Source organism: Myiozetetes cayanensis, unplaced genomic scaffold, assembly GCF_022539395.1.
Source record: "Myiozetetes cayanensis isolate MyiCay16 unplaced genomic scaffold, myiCay2020 scf5-8, whole genome shotgun sequence".
NCBI classification, from domain to species: domain Eukaryota; kingdom Metazoa; phylum Chordata; class Aves; order Passeriformes; family Tyrannidae; genus Myiozetetes; species Myiozetetes cayanensis.
In genome coordinates, this window is record NW_026087742.1 from 86552522 (window position 1) to 86577477 (window position 24956).

Genomic DNA, 24956 nt, shown 5'->3' on the forward strand with positions numbered 1-24956 from the left:
ATAAAAACTTACTCTGTCTTCCAAAGTTTTTCCACCCATACACTTAACCTTTTGGAATGGTGCACCTTAAGCAAATGAGGTTGGATACTTCAATATTAGCCATTCATCTGGAATTGCTCTGGTCCCACCACAGGGCACCGTGCTTGAGCTTCAGGTGTTCCCTCACTGCAGTTCCAGCAGAGATCAAGGAAAGAAAGAACTAGAGGAGGGGAAAGAGGCTGGGATGGAAACACACATGGCACTCATACTCAGTGATTTTGGGTTCTAGGTAAATAACTTTTGTTTTCTTTGAATACCTCTATTTGGACCTCAGTTTCCACTGGCAATGAAGTTTTAGGGTCTACATCCTTTGGGTCTTACACCCACGTAAGACCTCACAAGTTTACTTAAAACGAAGTTGCCCTGAGAGTGCTCCACATGAAGAAGCACCCGTTGATGTGCCTGTAGAGAACAGTATCCTTTCCAGATGCATACAGCATGTTTTCTGAAAGTATGGGCAGGGCTCCAGGCAGACACCTGAGGGTGTCAGGAATGAAGTTACCCTTTAGCAAAGGCCCTGATGCAGTTTACGCTCCGGTGATATATCTTGAGAGGCAGAACACAAATTTACTTTGACAGCCTTGTTATACTTCTTGATATAGAACCTGTTCTCTGTAACAAGAGACTCAAGACTGGTGGGTTAATTGGAACTGCTGAAAGATGTGTTGGTGGCAGGTTCAGATCTCCATGCAGCCTGGGGATAGATCTCATCTGAACACTACAAAACAGAGGGAATGGGGAAATCTCATTGGTGCTGGGGCCCTTGCTCAGTAGGCTTCCATTCAGGCAATCCTTCCCCTTCTGCCCAAGCCAAGCAATTTCAGATAAGAGAAAATAAAGCTGGCATGGAGCATTTAGGCATTTTTCTGACACTGTGACTCCTTAGCCACACCAAGTCCATTTTCTGTTAGCCAACAAGGGCAACCAGCCAGCACTGTGAGGTGCCTCAGCCACCAGCAGAAAACAGGAGGTACTTGCTCCAGGGCAGAGCTGAGCTCAAAGTTGGGTATCTCTCCTCTTATGATGGACACCATATTACATATTCCTTTCTCCTTTTACTTTAAAAGTATCTTTCTTTCCCTGATAGATCTGCTCTGGCATGAGTCCTGTTGCCTGAACCTGCTCTCTTACTGCAGCTTTGGCCAAAGAACTGGCAACTGCAGCCACCAGTCAGCAAAACCTTTCTGGGTGTTTGGTTGATTTACCTTTTCTCTCTTTTCTTGCTTGAAAAGAAAACCAGTGGATCAGCAAGGGACGAACAGATCTTATGATGAGATGGGGCTGGGAATCACAAGAAATACCTAGGACGATGAGCAGGGTATCTCCTGTGGGCTTCATGAGCTGAACTGAGGGTGGGAGGATTTAATGCTGTGGTGAACATGAATAGGTTGATGGGCTGAAGGGGCTATGGCCACTTTCCATATACCATCCTAAAGATGCCATTCTCAGGTTTGCACAGACACAGAGAAGTTTCAGCTTGAGTAACTTGAGAAGTTTCAGCTCTGCCTCTAGGTATACTAGGTAGGGGAAAAGGGACCAGAGTTGTTTCTCTAACTTTATCTGTGGTGAAGTTAACTGGCCTAACCCCAGGACCAGCTTCTGTGTTCAAAATCCAGGTCCTCCCAGGAGCAGGGCTCCAACGTGGCTGTTGCACAAAAAGAGCAGCAGATGTTTATGAGAAAAAATATAAGCAACATTTACAAGTAAAGACATTTCTTCCATGTATGCAGGAAGTCCCAAATTTAGCAGACAAGGCAGAACCCCACATATGGCAGAACAGCTATAAAAGTTGTCAGCAAGTGATATTCATCTCGATTTAGAAACAACTTGTTCCTACCAAGTAATGTAAATGTGACTGAAAACATGTTTGTCTTTTAGCTGCAAGTACAGTATGCACATTTGTTAGAGGAACTAAGGAAAGTGCTGGCATGGATTCACTTTTTTGCACCTCACTTGATAGTATCAGATTTTTGCTCCAGATCACTAATCTTTCTTACTTTCTGATTCAATAGCCAACAGCTTCCAGAAAGTGTTGCTGGGCAGATTTAAGCAGCATTAGTTTTGGTTCCTGGTTTGATGGAGCAGAGTGATACAAATAGGACAACAGACCACTAGGGTCTCCATACTCTTAAGAATGGCATTACCCAGGGAAGTAGGTATATCTGAGATGCTGTCTTTCCAGGGCTCAACATCTACTAACACAGGACCTGCAGGGTGAGGAAAAAAACTATTTATTAACTTCATGCAGTTACTTTACTGTTATTTACTTCTGTTCTCAAGTCTCAGGGTGCACAAGGATCTGCGTTATTAAAGGGAAACCTTGATCAGTCATCTTTCCCCATCTCCTTCCTCTGGTGAATGTTTCAAAAATTATGCTGTCCAGCACACCAAAGCAGGTCAAGCAGCATTTACACACACTTGCAACACAAAAGAGCAGCCCTGTAACTGATGTTTGTTTGCTCAGACACTCAGTGAATACAGGCACAAAGGCCAAAGTCAATCCAACACCAAAAGAAAAAAAAAAAAAGGCTAGTATTCGCAGAAAAATGGTTTTGCTCAGCAGCTTGCTGGCAGCAAGACATAACTGAGGGATGGGATATTCCTTCCACAGTCTGGCTCAGCTTTGCCCTCACAACTCTATTTCAGAATAGAACATCCTGAGCTGGAGGTAACCTACAATGATCATCAAAGCTTTGCTGTTGCTGCAGCCTGACCAGTGTCCCACCACCCACTACAGTGGTGCCAGCCACACCCAGTGTCTTAGTCTGAAACATTGCCTCTATCTTGCAACACCCCAAAGGTCTTTTAATTCACTGGGTTTAGATGATAAAGCATTTTTTGGTCTTCATTGTAAGCACATTTTTTTTTGAGTTTATTCTATGGAGCCAGTCAGGTCATGCTTAGGGCTAAAAAATAACTAAAAAGCTACAAAAGGAAAAGCCCACTTCATGATCCCACCCCATCTTTGTCACAGCTCACTCCTGAGGAAGCTAAAGGTTCATCTTCTCCATCCTACCTCTGCCAAGAGCCCCTTCCTCTTCTCCCTCACCTTGCATTTTGGGGACCTCCAGCTCCCCTTCGAATCCACCTCTAACATTCACTTCCAGTGTCACAGGCTGCCCTGGGTCCCCAGCAAACCCCACTGTGCCACTATCTCTACAGCCTCCCCACTTCTCTCGCAGTGGGGCTAAAACCATTGCCATGCAACTTATGAGCCCCAACATCCAACCACTCCTTCTCAGATGCTGTTTGATTCTTAAAACCTCATGAGGCCAATGCTCAGCCCTTGGGCTCCCATAAGGGAAATCAAATTATCATCCCTCTTCTGACAGCAGCACATCAGTGGCTTGTTTCTGCTCAGACCACATTTACCACAGCTCTAGCTCTTAATCCTCCAGCGATAAAACTTTCCCCATGAACTCACACTCTTATAAATTCAACTTGGTTTATTCCAAATATCACATAAATTAAATACATTTCCCATGAATATTGCAAATATACATGAAATGAACATTGCAATTTTTAAAAAAAGTTTTGGCTTTGTTTATGCAACAAGAAGTGCCAAATGTGGTTAGAACATGAACTTCTCCTGTATGTACTAGATACAAAAAGGTGCAGATTAATAATTTATATTTATACATATGTACACACTCCATTTAATTTCTAGCTTTAAAACAGTAAAAAATGGTTTCAAGTTTATCTACATTAAACATACTCGTTTACATCTGGTCAGAAGTCCCAGATAAGAGTTGATACAATCATTTCACAACTGCAAAATTAAGGCGCTACCAAAATACCAGTTCCACTAGTGTAAAATGTAACAGGAATAGAGAGTGTACAGCTTTCTATTTATCAATTTAAAAGTGGACTGGAGAACAAGGAAAAAAGAGCAGTAAGAAACATGACAAGTTCTACAGGTTAGAAGTACAAAGAGATCTTGATGACTATCAAATGAACATATTAAAATACAGTAGATAAAAGGCCTCAGTGGCAAACAATTAGTATGCTTCTGAAAGACAAAAAAGGTTAAAATATATATATATCATTTTGTAGCTTGAAATTTTACAGGTGAACAACAGGTGTAGAGGTAGAGGGATTTTTTTTTTTTTTTCTTTTTGGCCTCTTTACGATGTATAAAGAAGGGCCACATTCACCACAGTGAAAAGACTCATCGTATATCCCAGCATCCTTGCTTGGACAGCAAGCAAGAAAAGTGTAATGAGCTAGAAAGGCAACGAATCCTGTCTATCTCTTCCAGGAGCTCAGCTCCAATGCTTTCACATGTACCTTGGCGACAAGTTACACCTAAGCGTAGACTGGCTGTAACGTGGACATCTCCTCTAGAGAGCAGTAAGACAGCTAGCTTTTCCTGTGAGGTACTACTGGATGCTGTAGATATTATATGGCAGAGGTGATTTGGTAAAAATGAAACTGGTACTTTCCCTTAGAAAGCAAGTACCACAGGGCAGTGGTGATTTTATTTATTTATTAAAGCTTTGCTATTTGATCAGCATTCAATGTTTTGGAGGAAAAGTCAGCTTTGGGCTGCTAATATGATTATTTGCATCCATACACAGACAATTCCCTTATTATCTTTTATCCAAAACATCAGTCACTGAAATATTCACAAACCGCTTTAAACCTTGACTAAAAAAAAATCCCTCTACAGTTCAGCTTTCTTTTCAATATCAATCATTCCATTAACTATGCAGGCCTTCATGAACACAGTAATGTCACTTCCCATGTAGAATGTCTTTACATATTACAGAACAGCAGTAAACAATCTCTCTTTTTCCATAGGGTTTTCTCTCAGAAGTACCTCAAAAGTAGGTAACTTGAACAAATCACTTATGCAAAGAAGAATATTAACATTAATATTAACATTTACTGAGGCAAAGCCAAGAAGACACTAACTAGCACCTTGATATTTTTTTTCTTAAATGCACTCCTATCTGTAAAATTAAGCACATATAAGATCAGGGACCAGCAATATACAAATACCATTGGCATCCTCTTTCAGCTAAGCTAGTCATACTCAAAACTAGGCAGACACACAAACGAGCAAGATGAGTGAGTCTCGAAGAAATACACAGCATGGAAAGGAATGGGAAGAACAGGAAGCTGAACAGAAAGGATTGCAAGATCAAATACAGTCCATCTTCTGGTCCGAGAATTAGTTTGTGAAATCACCCTTCAGTAGCTCAGGTGACAGTGGGCTGAAGACCTACCGACTTCTGACATTTCCTCCCCCACGTATGTAACCAGTCCTTTACACTTCAGTGAATTCCTCTTCCTCACCTTCAAATCCTGGAGGAAATGCATTTAACTTGAATTTTGAGTATTTTGGTGGTGGTAGCAGAACTTGCAGAAGGCTACTGTAGAGGTTATGACATCATTGGTTGTACATTATGCACTTCACAATTCAGAGAATATACTTACAAACTACTTAAATAGAAAAGGCGTGTTCAAGGTAGAGGCAGTTACAGTACATTCAGGGTATGTTACAGAAACCATTTGTGGTAGCCATTTGCTGAAAGGAAAAAAAACTCTCCATTTTTGTTTCCCAGACCACACAGGTTATAACTACAATACCCAAAGAGAGCAGGTAATATATCTCAATCACGGCATTTTAATGCAGTCTTCTTCCAGAATTCATGTGCAAAGTGGAAAAAAAAAAAAGTTTAAATACCTCTTCATTGACAAATAAGGACAAAAGAACTACAAAAGAAACCAGGCACTTTGACCATGTAGGTAAGCAGCCATTTCTTCTTACCAGACTTCTGCACATGAACAAGTCTTTATATTGGTCTTGCTATGCTTGCAGCACATGGAGATTCAAGTCAATTTTTTTTCCCTGTTGGTAGTATCAGTTCTGGTTATAGGAAACTGTGCCAACTGAACTGGTAACACTGAGTTATTTCATTGGCAGTTGAGCTAATGTTGATCATTTGACTGACAAGCGATCAATTTAATAACTATCAAAGTTAGATATTAACAAAATAATACATAAAAAATAATCAGAGAGACAAATGAAGGTTAACACCTGACTTAAGCTTGCATTGAGACTTGCCTTTATAGGTTCGGTTTGTGACTCGTTTCACGGTGTTACTGTGGACTGATTCCCATCACATACAGCAACTGGTACTAAACTACAATACTTCTGGTTTGAAACACGTTCAGTAGAGATCACCTCAATGTAATGGGAGGTTGGCATGACCTTGCAGGAAGGAGGGAGATGGAAACCTCCCCACCTTTCCTCCTTGCTGGTCACGCTCGCAGAGCAGGTGCTCAGAGTAAACTGCAGCATGCCTCCCTCCTACTTGGGATGAAATCATTATTTCACAGCAGTGTTTATCATACTTTAGGAAGCGGCTTGATTTGAATTTAGCGGTAAGACCACCTAGGATTACTTTGGTTTTTCTTTTCAAAGAAACCAAAGTACACCTTTCCAAACATTTTGTACATACTCATTCTGCTACAACACATAAATCACAAAGGAGGGATTACCTAAGGCTACTTAATAATTATTCAGTAGCTATTATTCTTTGATCCAAACATCCTCAGATGCCTTGACCACAAATGCTTGTTTTTTCCTTAGACTACTATTTGCTGAAGAGAGAGTGAGAGAGAGAGAGAGAGAGATGTGGGTTTATGACAGAGTGCCTTCCGATTCACTGACAGAGAGTACTGTCAGTTATGGTCTTCATGCATACTTCTGCTGGGCAGCAATAACTCTTCTTCTGTTCACTATAAGTCCAGGAAACACCTCTTCAATCCATTGTCCAGTTTCCTTTTCCTACCGAGTGAAAATCCAAATCACATGCAGGCCAATGGTGCTACTCTAGTACTTAACTCTCTTGCAGGCTAGAAACATCAACTCTATCGCAGTTCTTTGAAGCAATTATCAACATCCATCAGCTACACTCTAAATGTAGCACAGCTTTGCAGAGGCTCAGTTTTCATCAGGATAACAGGAGAGTGTGCAAGGTTTGGTGAATACCCAGGATAACAAACTGATGCAATTGATGGATGCAGGACATAGTCAGAAAGGGCTGTTCCTTTTTGAAGGAATCTTTAAAAAATAAAAAATAACCCCTCCCCTTTGCCCTCCCCTAGAACAACCTGTCATGAGATGTTTTTTCAGTGCTCACTCAACTGAAGTCCATGTTATCTGGGTCTTTTGCGAGTCACAAATATCAATACGCGTCTGATGGCAATAAGACGATCTTTAAGGGAGGTCATAGCCAATATAGCCAGCTGTGCTCTGTTTTCCAGAGGCAACACTGCCAAGAGCCACCAGTACCAAGCAGGACCACTGGGGTTGCTCTGCAAAAGAATGGAAAGATGTATTCACCAATTATGTATTCACCAGCACTGCCCCATTAAGAACATCACCTTCCTTCTCACCTTGTATTTGCTAAAAACATTACCACAAAACAGTTCAAGTAACAATTAAACACTTAATTGCAAGTGTTCTCTTTGTCTATAACCACAACTAAGAACTTATTTCTTCAGCTATCAAATTACATATGTGTACTGTTTTCCACGCTTCATGCCAACAGACCAAAATTGGGTAAATAAGATTCAGAGTGTACAAAACCACAGCAAAAATCTGTCAGAAAACAGTCTACTATAAAAATTCTGTATAGAATAAGGCTGCTTAAGTAGGAAGGTTTTATTACCTGTGGCTCTGGTTCTTTTCCTGGCATGGACCCAAAATGATTGAGAATTTGCACTTTCATATTGTCTTTAAGAGAAGTAAACCAGGCAACAGCTTGATCATAAACTGAATCATGAAGTCGGACAAGTTCCTCATATTCTGGTCCTTCAACCTTGTTGTTAAAAGAAGGGAGATGGAACAAAACAGGTTTGATACCGTGGAGCCCATATGCTTCCACAGAAGCAAACGAAGCAAAATAATGCCGTGACTACAGCTGTTCAAATGTTTTTATCTAAACCAACTGTGCCTCAGTCTCAGATTTCAAACTTGTGCTGCTGGAGTTTTTTTACCCTCCCCTAAGTGTTCTGAAGTGACATTTCTTGGAGCATTAACTGACCTGCTAATATCCGTTCCTAAATACTGGCATAACAGAAGAATCTGCTCTCTAATCCTGGGACATCATATCAATCATCTCAAACCCACAACCTCGAGTCCCTGTCACAGAACAACCTCTAACAGTGGTATATCGTCTGGCAAGACAAAACAAGCACTACTGCCACCGAGCACAGAGACAGGGGTGTCTATGGCCCTTAAGAGACCAGCAGTATTCCATAGAAGTGTTAAGGCCATGCTAGGACAGCCAAGGAGAAGGAGGAGGACAGACACCTGAGCAGGCAGAAAGCAGGGAAAGTGGATGCTTTCCCAATACCAGAAACAGTCATGAAGAAACACACCCTCGCTGCAGCAAAGTGTTTTAGTTGCATAGCCCTAACTATTAGCTATTAGGGGGGAAAAAAAAACAACAAAAAACAATAGGCAAAACCCACTACAAATTGGTGATTTGTGGGTGGGGTTTGAGTTTTGATTTTTGTGGTTGGTTTTTTGTTTGGTTTGGCTTTTTGGGGGATTGTTTGAGGTTTTTTTCCCCTTTAACATGTACATATCAATGGTGTGATTTCAGCTATGCTACTCAGATGCATATCTGATGTAGCTGCTGTGGATGCCTTTCACCGTTGAGAAGAAACAGCTCTAGAGGGCAATTACTCTCACCTTAAGGTAGGTATTTAAGAGCGGATAAAACAGGCATCTTTGGACTGAGATTTCTCACCATCTGATACAACATGAATGCAGGGTGCTGAACACAGACACCAGTCTCTCACTTGAGACAAGGTCAATCTCACTCTAATTAGGATGAGGTGGGTCTCTGGCACCATCTACAAACACTGAATTGATACCTGTGTTCTACCACTCTTCACTGGGGATTTAAACACAGCAGAGCTCTCACCCTGAGCAGACTACCTACTCCAGCCTTTCACAGGCAGAGACACCTCCATGAGATGTACCCTTTGTGCCCTGACAAACTGCATCATTCTGCACAGGTTAGAAAAGTTCCACTAACACTTTACAGACTTTCACTTCAACTATGAGAATGAGCTGAAGAGCTGTATGACCAAACCAACTCCATCAACTAGTATGAGATTATGTTGAGAGCTAATCAGGGTTTTATAGACATCGTCTGAAGATGATCCAGGAAGCTATTATTAAGCATGGCCAAAAATTCACCTTTTGGCCAACAACCATCATAAGCCCCTCATCTGATACAGGTTTTCTAAGAGGACCTCTTTTTAAAAGCTACTCCCCTCTCTGCATTTCTCTGCTCTCAGTCAGCTCTGACAGATGTTAGTACAGGGCACAGTTAACTACATGTCCCTTGGAACTCATTCTAAGAGTGGGTCCCCACATTTACTTGAGGACCACTTCTGTAAATGAGAGCCTGGAGGACATAGGAAGTGTGCCAACTGTCTGTTCAGTGCAAGAGAACAGTCAGTTCTCTACCAACAGGAGCATGTGCTTTTAGAAGACTTTAATTCTGTACCCGTTTTAAAATGTTACTCTGACTTCACCTACACATCATGACAGACCTCAGCATCTCAGAAGCTACTTTGAGATCCCTGAAGGGAGTGTAACACTTTAAGCAGAGATAATTATAAGGGCAGAAAGAAAGGGAAAGAAGAGAAAAAGTTTGCTCCACGGTTTTAAAATAGAGCTTTAGTGTATTTGTAATGGTATTGGTTTAAAAATAATGCACAGCTAGCTTGAAATGCAACAAGGAAAGGCTATTTAAGTGAATCCAGCAATACATGGGTATGAATAACTTTGCACCATAGATCACCTTTTTATCTTCAAGATATTCGATGTTTGCTGTGTTATATCCATCTCGCTGGCCATGGCTTAAGACCCTAAAACGACGGACACCAACTGTATCAACAACTGAGCGTCCATCAGGAAAAAACTTTACGTCCCTGATCTCTAATATACAGCCATGATCTGCAAATCTGAAATGACAGAAGGGCATAAAAGTGGAAGTCATCAACACGTGTTTACAGACATCAGGACAAATACTGGGCCTAATTGAGTACTTCTTATTTGAAAGAGGATCCTGCTTTGGTGACAATACATTTCTGCTTATTCATATAAGCCACACAACCCCCACCCTTTCTGCCTTCCCTCAGAGGACCTGGACAGCAGCATTTTCGGGGCATATTGGTGGGATGGTCAGAAAGGGACAGAAAACTAAATGAAGCACGTTTCATGCTAGGAGTTGCCAGCTGCTGGTGGCAACTTCACCTGGTTTGCAAAGAAAACAAGATGGGTAAAGATACACCATAAGGAAGTCCAGAAACTGAGGAACAAATGTAAGGGTTATCCCCCTACTCCAATGTGTATGCAGAGGATTGCAGGACTTAGAAGAAAAAGGCTTCTATATAGCAAGATTTTTGTTGCATCTGTTTTCTTAAAAAAAAAAAAAAAAATCAATACAACCCCAAAACACTCTACAAAAGCACATTTGTATCCATTATATTTAAAGTAGGCACAGGTTTTAATCACACCCTGGAAACAAGCATGCAATAAATTTTTACTGTATCAAGCTTACCTACCCTACCTTTGTGCTGTAGTGATTTCACTAGAGAGGGTGATTGCACAATGACTCTTCACCACAATACATTTGCAGCTCTACACAGCCTACTACTAAGCAGGAGAAAGTACTGCATGTGTCTAGTCTCATCTCAAGATACCAAAACCCTGCAGGGTCTGATAAATTCTTTATCAGGGAAACACTTGTTTTACCAGGGCTTGGTCATTTCTTAGAATTGAGTGATGAAGAAATGACTCCTGCTTCTGCTCTACCAGAAATTGAGGGTTTGTGAGGGGCAAAGGGGAAGCTCACTACTGTGAACAACTGTTCTCTTCCAGCCACCATAAGGGAAAAAAATCAGGACAAGCAAGAAGAATACAGCTGCAAACAGCTAAGCCTTTGTACTTTACCAGTAGGATTGATTTTTAAAAAGTGAGTTTATTAGTTTATTACAACAATATTACACTAAACACTATTTAAACAGCTACCTGACAACTGGTTTTTATTAAGGATTTTAGTGACATTCATACTGGATTTAGAAAATAATACAAAAGTGATGATTTTTTTCTTTTTTGTTGTTCTTTAAGAAGTTACTTTTGGCTAGAAAGTGTTTTTAATCAAAGAGGTCAAGAAAGCACCTGGAGAAGGGTATAAAATGTGTTGACACATTAAAAGTTTACATTCCTCTCCCAGCTTTAACTTAAAATGGAGAAATAAAACAGAGGAAGGTAATGAACTGAACATGTTTTGTCACTGTGTTTTTCAAGGGAGGTATGTATCCATGTCTTAGCTGATGAGGCAAAACAAGTTTCCCCACTCGTATTCCCAAGCTGATTTCGCAATTTTGAATAAACAAAAGAACTTCTTTACTTGTGTAAGAAGCTGCAACAGCCTGCGAGGTGTCTATAGATAAAGGCTTTCTGCGCTTCAGTGTTGGATTTAAATTATCATGCTCAAGAAGTTGAATTATTTTAGTAACCTAAAACAGACCACACACAGAAATCTAACCACACCGGCTGCATTCTAAAATACCCTTCATGATATTTTCTAACAAACCAATTATTGTGTTTTGGGGATCGTAACCCCTTGGCCCTCTGTATTACACCTGACTCTTAAGTAAGTTTGGCTCTTCCAGAAGCTTTCATGGATATAAGGAGAATTTCACTAATGTCCTAGAGTCATTCTGTCCTCACTCTTACAAGTATTTGCTTCCACAAAACTGGTAACAGGCCTGAAAGGAACTGTGGAACATCAGCTGCTGTTGGAACGTGAACTCCAGAGTGCAGCACTGACAACATGCCAAATGGCACTGCAGCACAGCCACAGCTGACTGGAAGCTGTAGCATCTCGTATATTCCTATAGCCACCTTACTGTCCAGTTGGGGAGAAAAATAAAAAATCCCCCCCAGAAAACATGACGTGGACAAACCAAGGCTGCCAAGCCTCGATATGACTGCCCTCCTCTCACCTCCAATGATGATCACATATAAAAATGCTGCTCCTGAGGATGCCTAATGTGTTCTTAAAAATTCCTATGCCTGTCATCCATTCTACAGCCTGCATCATGCCAATGTATCTTCTGAAGTCAGCAACTATTACATCTCATAAGGCAGACTTGTCAAGACCACCTCATATTTCTCCAACAAGCATAGTCTTATCACCTTCACCCAAAAGCCTATTATCTGTGAAGTATGTAAAACTTGAAGGTTTTCATAGGCTCATAGAATAGTTTTGTGCTGTAAGAGATCTTTAACTGTCACCTAGTCAGTCTCTGCATAGGAAGCTGGGAACACATCAATGTCAGGATTCACAAAAATGAATTAAAGGTAAAATCATATAGAAAGACAATGTAACTCACTCACTCACTGCAGATAGTTTAGACATTGCAACACAGAGGTAAAGACAAACGTCAAAATTCAACATTCAGCAGCAAAACACACTTCTCAGTCAAGGGTATACTTTGTCTCATTAAAATGATACCACTCATGCAAGAAGCCTATGGGATGTCTGGATTTTTTACCTTATTTTTGTTTTGGTTTGGTCTTCTTAACTGAGCAGACAGAGGAGGAACCTTATACAGTCAGCTTTCACTGGAACAAACAGGCCAGCAGGCTTTCCAGCCACACAGCCAATTAAGTGCTATTTTTGGAGCCTGCAGTAGCAGGACGAGTTACATTCTTGCTATCCATCCAACAGGGGAGCAGTAAAATTACAACTTTGTGTCAAAGGCAATGTTTAAAGTACAGAACTAAGAGGTAAGCAACTTTAGTACCAGTTCACATAGGACGGGAAGGAGCCACAGTGGTTTGGGGAGACAAGTATACTGTGTTGTAGTATTTCGTTATGGTCACAACAACCGCTGCAACAACAGGACATTCTTAGCTCATCTCCTTACCCTTTTAATTCATCAGCTAAGCACATGCCAAACTGCTTGGTACCAGTTTCCATGCATCTTCTTATCATTAGGCGATAACGAGGTTCAAAGACATGTAGCGGACAAGGGATGGTAGGAAAGGCCATGGTACATACGAAGATGGGAACATCTTTATTCAAACTGCAAGATAATTGTTTAGAAAAATTCACTTTTTTTTTCTGGGTACTGTTATATTCAGCATGAACCCTTAATACAAGACTGATTCCAGTGGTTTCCTTAGATTCATTCTTCATAAATGTGTATCGGTTAAAGGTTTGCCATTTTTACAAGACAAACACATTTCAGACTCTTTCAGTTTATACATAAGTAAACAATTTCTCTACTTTCATTGAGGAAAAGTCAGGAAATAATAGCCAATTTCCCAAATAGGTGCATACTGATAGACCTAGATTAGATACCTACCGCAAAATTTTGGTGATAACTTTTCACAGTGACTAAGTACTTAACAACATGCCACATTCAAAACAAAATGGTAGAGAATCCCCAAGCTCAGTAAAACACTTCTGATTTTGAAACCCACTAATTCACTTAATTTTTTCAGGCTTAACTGCATGTTTAGTTTTACTTTGTAGATGAGTTATGGCATAAGATTCACAAGTCACTGACAAAACTGGATCCTTGAACTTCTCCTGACCTGAAGTATAACTCATTTATAATTTGAATTCTACTCCCAGAAACCCCCATTAAAACTTTTAAAGCTATTATATTGTTTCAGAGAAAAAAGCAATTATCTTTATTTTAAAAATATTGTTGTGCCTCTCCAACATCCATGCATATTGTTACTCATTTATCTACAATAAATATGTCAAAAACACAAAACATCTGGCAGGTTTGTTTACAAATTCATTCCTTTTACGCATTTTCATAAGTAAATGAAGCCATTTCAGTAATTTATACTGAAAAATACAGTTTTATAACAGCAGTCAGTAGTATAAAGAGAGCCTACTTTGATAATTCCTTCATTTCTTCCTCATAAACTTTCTTTCTTTCATGTAACTCCTCCGGCAGGTAACGGACTATCAGTTCTTCTGTAAGGACGGTTTTCTTGTAGGTTCTGCTTGCCAGAAACTGCAAGGAAGAGTCAACTCTTAAGTCTGATAACAAGAAGACAGGTAACATCTCTTCCTCCTAAGCCCTCCTTTCCTAAGGCCAAAGAGCACATTAGTTAGGACCATACTGATTTCTCATCCTTTTTCAGCCTTCAGGCATTGAAACTTCCACTTCAGGATACGTGGTTCACTACAGTGTCCTTTTACCTATAACCCTCCCATACCCTTTTTTTGGCAGAAGCTGTACTACCAGGAAAGAAAGGCAGTCCTTCCTCACTTTTGCAGAAGATACATCTATTTTTTTTCACCTAGAGCTGTCAAGAAATTTTACTGGCAAGAAATACTCTAAGAAACATCATGTCTGCAGGAGCAGAAGTGTTCACCAAGGAGTGACCGTTCTTCATTCATCACACGCAGATATACAGTCCAGAGATGTGGTATGAACAGGAGTATGTCTGGTACTCCCTAGGCATGACCCTGACATGATACTGGAAGCCTCTATTTCTTTAAGAACCAGCAAAACCCCTTGTCTTCCAAGAAATGCCAAATATAGCTTGATGCTGTTGGTAATACTGTGTTGTTCTGGTTTCAGAGAATCATTCAACAGTTTAGGTTAGAAGAGACCTTTAAAGGTCATCTAGTTTAACCCCCCTGCGGTGAGCAGGGACAACTTCAACTCGATCAGGTTGCTTGGAGCCCCATTCAGCCTGACCTTGAATGTTTCCAGGAACAGGGTATCTGCCACCTCTCCAAGCAACCTGTTTCAGTGTTTTACCACCCTCATGATAAAAAAATTTCTGCCTCATATCTAGTCTAAATTGACCTTCCTTTAGTTTAAAACTACGACTGGCAACAGGCCCCACTAAAAAGCCTGTCTCCATATTCTTTACAAGCCCCCTTGAAGTACTGAAAGACCGCAATCAGGTCTCCCTGGAACCTCCTCCTCACCAGGCTGAACAACCTCAATGCTCAGCCTGTCCTCATGCTCCACCTTCAGATCATGTTCACGGCCCTCCTCTAGACCCACCCCAACAGCTCCATGTCCTTCCTGTGCTGAGGACCTTGACACAGTACTCCAGGTGGGGTGTCACCAGAGCAGACTAGAGTGGCAGAATCATCTCCCTTGACCGGCTGATGCAGCTCACAAGTAGAGCACAAAAGATCTCCACACAGATGCTTTCAGAAGAACCCAACTTTGTGCGGTTTTGTTAATTTGGGCAAGGATATACTTACTTCTGACAGCTTTTCTTTGCAGAGTGGGCAAAGTGGATTATGGTCAAGGCAACGCTCAAGGCATTTGAGGCAAAAGGTGTGTCCACAGGGTGTGGTTACAGGTTCGTAGAACAACCTTAACATGAAAACATGGACAGAGAAGCTAAGCTGCCAACAAAAACAATGCAGATTCCCAAAGAGTGAGAGGAGTGACTAGTCCTAGCCCTTGCTTTCTTTCCTGCTTTTGTATAAAGTATGGGTGACAATTTTAACTAAGGATATAAAAAAGATTTTCATTTTTAGAAGGGGTAAACAATGGAGAACACCATGCATAATGGAGAAAACTGAATCTGTAAAAATTCACAGGATGTAAGCTTCAGCAAAAAGGAACAGAGTAATGATTTAGATATTCTCTGGCAGATTTCTCTTCTGACACCATGAAAACTTTTTTCAGAAGCTAGAAAGGCTTTCTAATATTAATTCCAGTTCAGCACACTCATACCTCATGCAGAGGGAACACTCAAAGTCTGATGCATCCACCAGAGTTGTTGGTATCTCACTTGAAGTGTCGGTGGTGTTTTCAGGTAAAACATCTGCATCTAAGTAGTTTAGAAGATTGTTAGAGTAAATATTTAAGTATTGTTGCATTTTCAGAAGGTTTTTAGGCTGTTTTTTCATAAAGAACCTGATCTTTGTCTTTTACTTTTTGAAGTTTTGTTCCAAACAAACATATTTCCCATCTGAGTTTTAGGGGTTTTTGACAGGAGATCTTTTGGAGAACAGAGGATGATGTCTATAGCCAGAGAATGCACTTTAGAGCTGAACACCCATTATTTGCTTTTCTAAAAATGATTGTGTTGTGTGTTTTTTTTAGTTTAGTTTTTAAAATACTCTGCTATTGCTTTCCCACTACCATCACCACCCCCACATCAGCCAGGCCAGATGTTTTAAAGTACATTAAGTCCAGAATTTAATTTGTTTACACCCAGTCAACATATTTCATCAATGTTTATTATAGATTTCTCAGTAGGGGTATTTTTTCTTACAAGTATAAAAAGCTTACATTCTTCTAGATTAGGCTGCTGTGCAAATCCCAAATTTCAGACAGCTGAAAGTTAAAGGACTACTGGAGCTGCATTAGTAATACTAATTTTACTAGTTCAGCAATCTGCAAACATAGAGGCAAACATTTCACTTAAAATTCTGCCCAGACTGATGTTTTGGGGGTGCTTTATAGCCCTGCGGTGTTAGGGTATGAGCCTCAATCTTTACATCAGCATTATTGAAGCTCTGGAGCTCTCAGCTCCAGCTTTGGATGACATTTACACAGGCAATTTCTGCAACTTCTTTTACAATTCGTATCTTTGTTGCTCAGTGATGAGTTGCAAGAGAGTCCTCAATGCTGCCTTCACACTCTGCTCTGTTAAACAAATTCTTGAACATTTAAAAAAACCCCAAAAAGCTCAGCTTTTTATGTTAAGTTAAACCACTAGGAGATTTTGTTAAAGGATAGCTTATGCTCAGCATCTGGTTTTATCTCAAGCACAGATGGGTAGGTGGTGTGTGGCCTACAAAGAAAAACAGCACTATCTTTAACCTACATCTCACACGTTAGCATTTAGTAACAGCAAGAACCTAACTGTGTTAATTCTGCAAAAAGTAACATGGCACTGGGACCTAGCACAGACAAGAAATTAGTGGTTATGGGTAAAACACAATCTCTGGCCTTTGCCAGGAACATACAGGAGGGTCAGATTTCACAATCTATTTACTGAGTCTGCAGTTTACAGGCAAGTACAGGGTTTTCCCTTCACAGCAACATGATCAGAAACTGGCCATATATTGATCATTTGTAGAGGTGGCGGACAGACAGCAGCACTCAAAGACTGTTAATATTTCAAGGCAGAAGTCAAAACTTATCAAGGTGTGGGTTGTTGGTATTTATTCTTTAAGGGAAAAAATGCAAACCAGTACAGAAGCATTTATGAAGTTTCTTTTAACCAATTATTCCACTACTCTGAAATACTGCTTTCAGCATTTTTAGCCCTAAGTACTAAAACCACTCTGGAGGTCTTTGTTAGAAGCTTGAGAAGCATACCAATTGTAAGCACAGTTATCAAGTAACAGAAAACTCGGTGGGCTTATTACCCTTTAAAAGGTTTCTTTGTTTGCTTGGAAAATTTCACATAAAGTTGCATGTGACTGTTTCTGAAGCCAGTTAAAGATCAGTTTCCAGGCTTACTGCATCTTTCAATCATAAAGACAGACAATGAAGTTCAACTATAGCTGAGACCTAGAAAATGGAAACGGCACTAGCAACACAAAGACTAAACTGTGAGTGGGTTACATGCTGGAAATGGCCCATTTGAGAAAGGAAAATATAATTTTCATTCAGTGAACTGAAACTGCTCTAGAATAAGGTAAATAAGTTGTTACAGCAGAAACAGATACAGAGAACAAAATATCATTCCAATTCCAATAGGGGATATTTCATTGACCCCTATATAAAGGGAGGAGTAAAAAAGTTTATAGTTTTTCAGTATGTGCAAGAGAAATTGCCTTTCTAAGCCACAACACAAACCTTTTTTAGGAATCTTATTGGGGACATCCAAACTCTGTAAATCCCTCATATCACTGGACAGCTTTCTTTTTAAGCCAACCCCAGGTAAACTGGAGAGAATAGCTCCCAAAGACTTCTTGTTGTCTTCAAAATAGAGATCCAGAACATGATGGGAAACAGGAGAATCAGTGCTTCTGAATACATCAGATTCTTGGGACGGGGTTTTTGTTAACCTGAACACAGTATCCTAAAACAATTAAGAACAGTTATATACAGCATGAGACAATTTTGCTTTGCTTTTTTCTATTAGTTATTTCTATCAACAATAGATCAATGTCCCTACAACAAGCCTAGCAAGGGAAAAAGGTCTGTATCAAAGGTCACTCTCCAGTTGCATGAAATAGGGCCACTTCTCTCCCTACAACTCCTATCTCTAGAAATTATGTTCCTGTTATACTAAAATCCTTAGTGGAAAAAGCTTGCCCAAAAATAAACTGACCCCCATATGAAGGCATCACATTGCTTTCTGAGGAAAAAGTTTCATTCTCTTATTCTTCTGAAAAAGTTCATCCCAATAAGAGATCCAATAGCAATGAAGAAAACAGGCTTACCACGAAAGTAAATGCCTACATGAGTGCAGACAAAGACAACGTCACACAGATCAGACAGATCCTTGTGTTACTTTTGGTATTTTTATGTTGAAAACTTTTTGCTTTACCTTTGAGGAGCCAGCAACAGAGTTATCTTCCACAGCTGACTGTGTATTTATGCTACTCAGAAATGCAGGTTTCAATCTTGTATGGGATGTTCGACTAGAGAAAGGTGCTGTTAGACTATCATGCACATTTTCAAAGGCTGGGAAAAACATCTCACACATTATCTAGTCAATTAAGAGAAAAAAAAAGAAAAAGTAATAATTACAACATAGATATTTATGTTTGTATGAACACAGATGCACAAACTTCACAGCTTCTAGATGCCAAGAAGCTTGCAATGACCAGGACACCCTACATTCCCCAGTGCCCATGGGAAACCTGAATAGCAGTCCCCACAACAACCACAGTCACATTCCAAGATGCTCTTCAGGTGCCCACCTCATTCTCCAAAGGCTCTCTCCACGAGCATCGTGGGCAGCAAGCAGGTTTTTTCATCCTTCTCCTGACCCTACCCATCTCTATTCTGACCCTCAGACCCTGCCTTCAGACCATGGTCTCACAGCCAATTAACAAAGATGTGTTTAAACATTCCTTGTGCCCTGCATCCATCTTCTCCGTCCTCAAGCAGATTTAACCCCTAGCTGAAAGCTGTGTAGAGTCAGTTACCCCTCTCACCACTCCCCACCAAGTTTGCCAAATCCTCACTGCATTTTTATAAAAAGTTGCCTGTACCGACTTTCACAGAACACCTGATGATAGTTGGTTAGCACTAAGTGTGTCTAACTTTCCATAAGGGACAAACTGCTACAAAGACTGCAGGATTTTTCCAGAAGGGCAGCACAAAGCTTCCCCTTCTCAACTCTCTGCCACTCCCCACACAAAAGTGATTTTCTGAGGGTACTAAAATTAGCAGCCTCAAGCCTGTGCAATCCAGGTACTTGCATACCAACCTACTCAAATTTGGCTGACATGCTACAAGCATAATTTACTAACTACAGCAGCCAAACCTACAGATTTGCAGTGGAATTCACAAACATACAATTCCTCTAGTTGAGGCATCAAACCAAACCCTAGGGTTATGCCTCACACAGCATAATGCTAGGAAGATTCACTAGAGAATCTACTGAATCAAATTATCATTTGGCTGTTTACTGTCACCTGAAATAACATGGATTTTACTTGGCTGTAGGAGTAAAAACAGCATGATGGCCAAGTAGCCAGTAAATATGTTTTATACCTTTTGGGCTTCTTTCTTCATTGAGCTCCATTCAGGATTTAAGGCAACACAATAAAGAAACTCCTTCAATGCTTCCTCAGTCCTTTCCAATCCAGAAAGAGCTTTTGCTTTCACATAATGGCCCTGTTCACACAAAGGAAATGTAAAAATCTAGAGATCATTCCTGAACTAGCAGCAAGACACAAAAAGCAAACTTGAAAATTCATGTCATTCTGCCGGTAAGAACAAGGTGCTTTTTGGGTAACCACCTCTTTGATGCACATGACTGAAGGAAATTCAGTCCCTTCTGCTGAAAAAAGATTCCCCAGGAGCCCACTGCTCCATCACCCCCTGCCAAAGGCATTGCTCTTTTCCTCAGAGGAGACCTGAAAATGAGGAAGTATATTTGTCTCCCCAAAGACAAAGTTTATGACACATCCCACTGGGTTTGGATACACCAGAGAATAGTTTCACATACCAAGGCAAACTTAACAGTAATTCAGTTGCATGGAAAAGGCAGTGATATGGGGCAGGCTGGAGGTGGCAGCTGAGGGAGTTCAGGACACTCCCTTCTCCTGGGTGTCTTACCAGGACAGAGGCGATTTTTCACATATTTTATTTGGCTACAGAAGACCACAACATTATGAATTTAGGGCAATTTACCAATATTTAATCTTAAACTTTTTAGCCCATCCTACCTCTCCCATGTCCTAGAGTAACACATCCATTGCCAAAAGGCACGGTAGCCAGCTTGGGAACAAGTCCCACTTTACTTGCTACAAATAACAAGAGAAGAATGTCTCACCTCTGAATTTCCCTGGGGATATCAAACTGCAGTTCAAATCTGACTATGGAAATTACTTCCTTTACAATGTAAACAAACTAAGCGTGCATTTAAACATTTGCTCTCACTTATTAGACAGAAGTGTGTGCTCTGGAAGACCACCTCTGACCCACATGGACATCTACTGAAAGTACAGCTTTACTCATCTAAGGGACTGGTTAGATAAGCAGACACACTTTTCTGTCCTTCATTCTAATGCCGAAATATCCAGTACCACATGATCTTCCTGAGCAGGTAACTCCCTCATTCTTTCAATACTCCCCTCCAAGCTGAGACCTGTTAAGATCTTTACCTTTACACTGTTGGGTAGGAGGCTCGTACCAAAAGGAAGTAACAGGCACTGCCTAGGCCAGGTTAATTAGCACAATATCATTTGGTGACCTGAACAAGAAGCCTCAGTAACACACCAGCCTCTCCAGGTGAGATAATTTTTATTTTCCTCAATGCAGTTAAGAGAGGTACTGTGAGACCTGACCCTGACCTTCTAACCTTGACACTTGCACAGCCTCTGTAAAACCTTTGTAGAGAGGTCTTAACGTGCCTGCCATCACTGTCAGCATTACTTTCCTGCACTGGGGAGCCGACAAGCTTTTATGGCCTAGTCCTTTGGAGACGTAAGAGCAGTGTCCTTATTGAAGCTGCAAGGGAGGACTGAGCAGGGCTGTGTACAGACAAAGTACCTAAAGATCCAACATTGGGAGTTAGGCCCTGGGACCAGGGGCTCCTTATACTTCAGAGACTACTGCTACCACCTTCCTGTTCTCATTTTCACACAGCCCTGTAACTGGAAACTACTCCCTGCCTCAGAGAGTCTATGGATCTGGTTTTCATAGCAACTGAAAAGAAACCAACTTATCTATGCTGCAATGACTACAGCACACCAAAGAGCTTCACCAGTAACTCAGCAAGCCTTTATATTTCAACTGTCAATAAGCCAAAAGGTACTGGTAGGTGAATGCTTGCATCCCAGGAGCTACTCCTAGAATTACTTTTATTGTTTGTTTTTGATTTGTTGGGTTTTTTAAAATTACACAGCAAATGTTTGAGCTACCCTCTGTCCCTGGATGAGATTTTGCAAGATACAAAACAAAGCAGATGCCCAGAACTCCTAGAGAACACAGATTCTGGATCAGCACAGCTTATGTGGATGTCCTCGCATACACAAAAGCACAAGTGAAGTACGTGTGAGACACTGCTGGTTATGCCATGATGACAAATTTCATTTTCAATTCACATTCTTCAGTGATGGGATTAATAAAACCTTTATCTGCCTACGACTGAGACGCATCACATTTCCATGGATTCAGGCAAACAGAGAAGACACTTCAAGAAAACATGTGAACATTTGTAATTCATCTTTCTCCCCCAGCACAGAAACACAGCCAACACCACCCAGGATGGGACTCTTGACTTCATGAGAAGTTATCCTAGATAGAAAGGCAAACTGGATGTGTGAATTGCCTTCCAACATGAAAGGTTTTAATGGGTGACAAGACACACAGCCTTCAGAGACAAGTACCTAACCTGCAAAGACTTGGTGCTTCTGACAGCCACCTCTGCTTGCCCTGTATCATCCCTGGTTGGAAATGGAGCACTAGTTGCAGCCCTCTGTGCTGAGGCAGGCAGCCAAGGCGTTTATGCAGCTCCTCCTTAGTCTCCACAGGAAGCCAAGGTCTGCCCTCCCCAATCCCCCACGTCACCCTCTCTCCAGAAAGCACCCAGAGGCTGCGCTGCAGTTTTGCTGCTGAAGAGAGAGGGACTGAGTGAAGGTGTAATCCTAGCTGGGGTGAGCTTTTGGACACCTAGTCTAGCCTTGGGCAACCAGTGGTAATGACAGGCATTTCTGATGCTTGCTTCAGATTGCCCATGAACCAGTGCTCTTTGTAGCACTTCCTTTCATTATGAAAAAAATCCCAATCCTTCTATGAGTCACTATGACACGGGCAGAAATCACAGTTACTAAATTTTAGGATTAAAGAAGGGGGGAAAAATAATCCTGAAACACAGCCTGAGGTACTCCTCAGAAAGACACATTGGCCAGCAGCCTGTCAAGGCCATCCGCTGCCTTGAAACATCATCCCAGAGGGACCTGCTGGAGCCTTATGGACCCAGTTCTGTTTCCAAGCTACAGCACTACCTGTAACAGATAACAGTTGCCAGCACAAACAAAACCCACATCACTGCCTGCCCACTACCAAAACATCACCAGCTGGAGAGATGCTAAGGACCTTCCAGACTTATCCTATGAAGAGCTGGCTCTTGGTAGACATTTTCAGCCCTGTTAATGCCACAATGTTGTTCCAACAACACCCTCAGCAGCCACACTGCCCCCCAGCACAGAGAGGAGCCCAAGAAAAAGGAGTTTTCATTTTGTTCTTTACAGCTTGCAAACACCGTACCGCAGGCCAGTGGGGTTTGTTTCGGCAGAGGACATCCGCGTCGTGAAGAGCTTGCTGGTAGTTCTTCATCAACGTACAGAGTTCTGCCCGCTGTGCTATCAGTGAACACTTGCAAGGAGCTGGAAAACAAAAACGGTTGCACAGAACTTCAGTAATAGAAGCACTAGGACACGTTAAATACAGTAGCCTTATATCTAGCCACAGTAACTTAAAAAGCATTACTGCACAACAGTTTATACTCTCTTGTAAAGGAAAGAAAGGCAATTCCTTCATTCTTTCCATCTTAAAATATATTCCTCTCAGCCTGGAAGCAACCTCTGTGTTTTATTTAGCAAGACAGTTTTCATATCCACATACAGGATGCCACCTGCTCTTTCACTCACCTTGCTTACAGGACATTTCAAAAAGCAAAAAGAAAAAAGGTTCAATTGTTTCTCCCCTCAGTGAAAAATCACCAGTGAAGGACTTGAAAGAAATCACAAATGCAGGACTTCAATTAAAACATTCCTGGAAGCCATTCATAAAGAAAAATGCATGCAGCCTCCACACTTCATATCCACTTGACTTCCTCGGGGCAGGCAAACCTTTCATGATTACACACTTTGCTTCAGTATCCACAAATTCACGAATCATTCAGTTTGCATGGATTATGAACTTCTCAAGCATTATTATATTGTTCTTTCCTCAGGTCTCTAGAACACCTTTTAAGCTGGAAATCTTCCTCCAGCATAAAATTTCATAGAATTACAGAAAAAAAAAGGCTAATCCATGTTCATCAGCTGGTCCACCGGGACCTCCAGCTCTTTTCTGCAGACTGGCTGTCTAGCCCAGCCCATCTTGTTACACAGGGTTATTCTGTCCCACATGCACCTGTGTTTGCAACAGGCAAGGCTGGTCAGCCCATGCCACAGATTGTTGGTCTGAATGGCAGCCCTGCCCTCCAGCACATCAACCTCCCCCAGCTTGGTGTCATGGGGCAAACTCGCTGACAGCGCGCTCTTGGCTGCTGATGGAGGTGGTTAACAAGGTGCTGATCTTCATCAACTCCATTACCAACACCTGAGCAATTCCACTAGTCGCCCAGTAGCTCTGAAGCCATTAGCCACCACCTCATGCCTTTGATGGTCCAGTCAATTCTCTACCTCCCTGCCACTTACCTCCACCGCTTGGCAAGAAGGACATTGCAGCAGGCTGTGGCAGCAGCCTTGCAAAACACATGCTAAGTCCCAAACAACGCTCTGCTTTTGTCCACTAAAACAGTTATCTCATCTTAGGAAATCAGATTTATAGGAGATTTACTCTTGGTCACTCTTGACCTTCATGTGTTGGGAAAGGCCTCCAGAGGGTTGGAAGCTGGCTGCTGGCAACTAAGTACAGTAACTCTTACCAAAATGTGAGGTGATTAAAACTGTCAGAACTCATAATAAACTTTACAAAGGCTCCAAGGTGTTCTGAAAGACAGTACCACATTTCTACAAATTTTAAACTTCACCTCCAAGCTAGCTCTCTCAGGACTTTTCCATTAAATGTCACCTTTTGCATGTCCTCACGCAGGGTTTCTGTATCCATACCTTTCCTGCTCTCTCCAGCCTGCTTTGCTTCACTGTTTGCATCTCACTTCAGCCAGAGCATCCTAAACACTCAGTAAGACCACACTGTCTATACAAAGCCTGGGCACATGTGTGCATGGACAGAGAGCAAGCACAACTGCTGCAGGTGTCACCACTCATTAAGTTCAAACACCTACCAAAATGGATGGCCCAATATCACAACCCTCTCCCACCTCCTCCCCCACCTTGTGCTGGTGCTACCACTTGTGCAGCAAACCAGGCTCGCATAGCTGCACTGAGAACCAGAGCAAAGAATCAATTGACCAAATGCTGATTCAATAAAAACAAATAAATAAAAAGGTTTAAGAGGATCGGTTTCCCCTCAGCTAGTTCACTGCGCAGCCACACAAATACGAGTGC

The 24956-nt window shown here is 41.3% G+C and overlaps 1 protein-coding gene across 2 annotated transcripts in view; it reads right to left on the reverse strand.

Annotated features, from left to right (window-relative positions):
- Window positions 1–3465: 3465 nt before the first annotated feature.
- The window catches only part of LONRF2 (LON peptidase N-terminal domain and ring finger 2), a 34485-nt gene continuing 12994 nt past the window's right edge, over window positions 3466–24956 (reverse strand). Inside the window, exons 2-12 of one of the 2 annotated variants that reach the window (XM_050331694.1) lie at window positions 22987–23105; window positions 19765–19887; window positions 18590–18751; window positions 17893–18118; window positions 15814–15910; window positions 15333–15447; window positions 13997–14118; window positions 13012–13170; window positions 9873–10035; window positions 7722–7871; window positions 3466–7365 (exon numbers count right to left, since the gene is read on the reverse strand). In XM_050331694.1, the coding sequence (XP_050187651.1) occupies window positions 7207–7365; window positions 7722–7871; window positions 9873–10035; window positions 13012–13170; window positions 13997–14118; window positions 15333–15447; window positions 15814–15910; window positions 17893–18118; window positions 18590–18751; window positions 19765–19887; window positions 22987–23105 (1595 nt within the window). In that variant the 3' untranslated portion in view covers window positions 3466–7206. The remainder of the gene's footprint in view (window positions 7366–7721; window positions 7872–9872; window positions 10036–13011; window positions 13171–13996; window positions 14119–15332; window positions 15448–15813; window positions 15911–17892; window positions 18119–18589; window positions 18752–19764; window positions 19888–22986; window positions 23106–24956) is intronic. The other variant, XR_007630831.1, reaches the window with a different exon arrangement.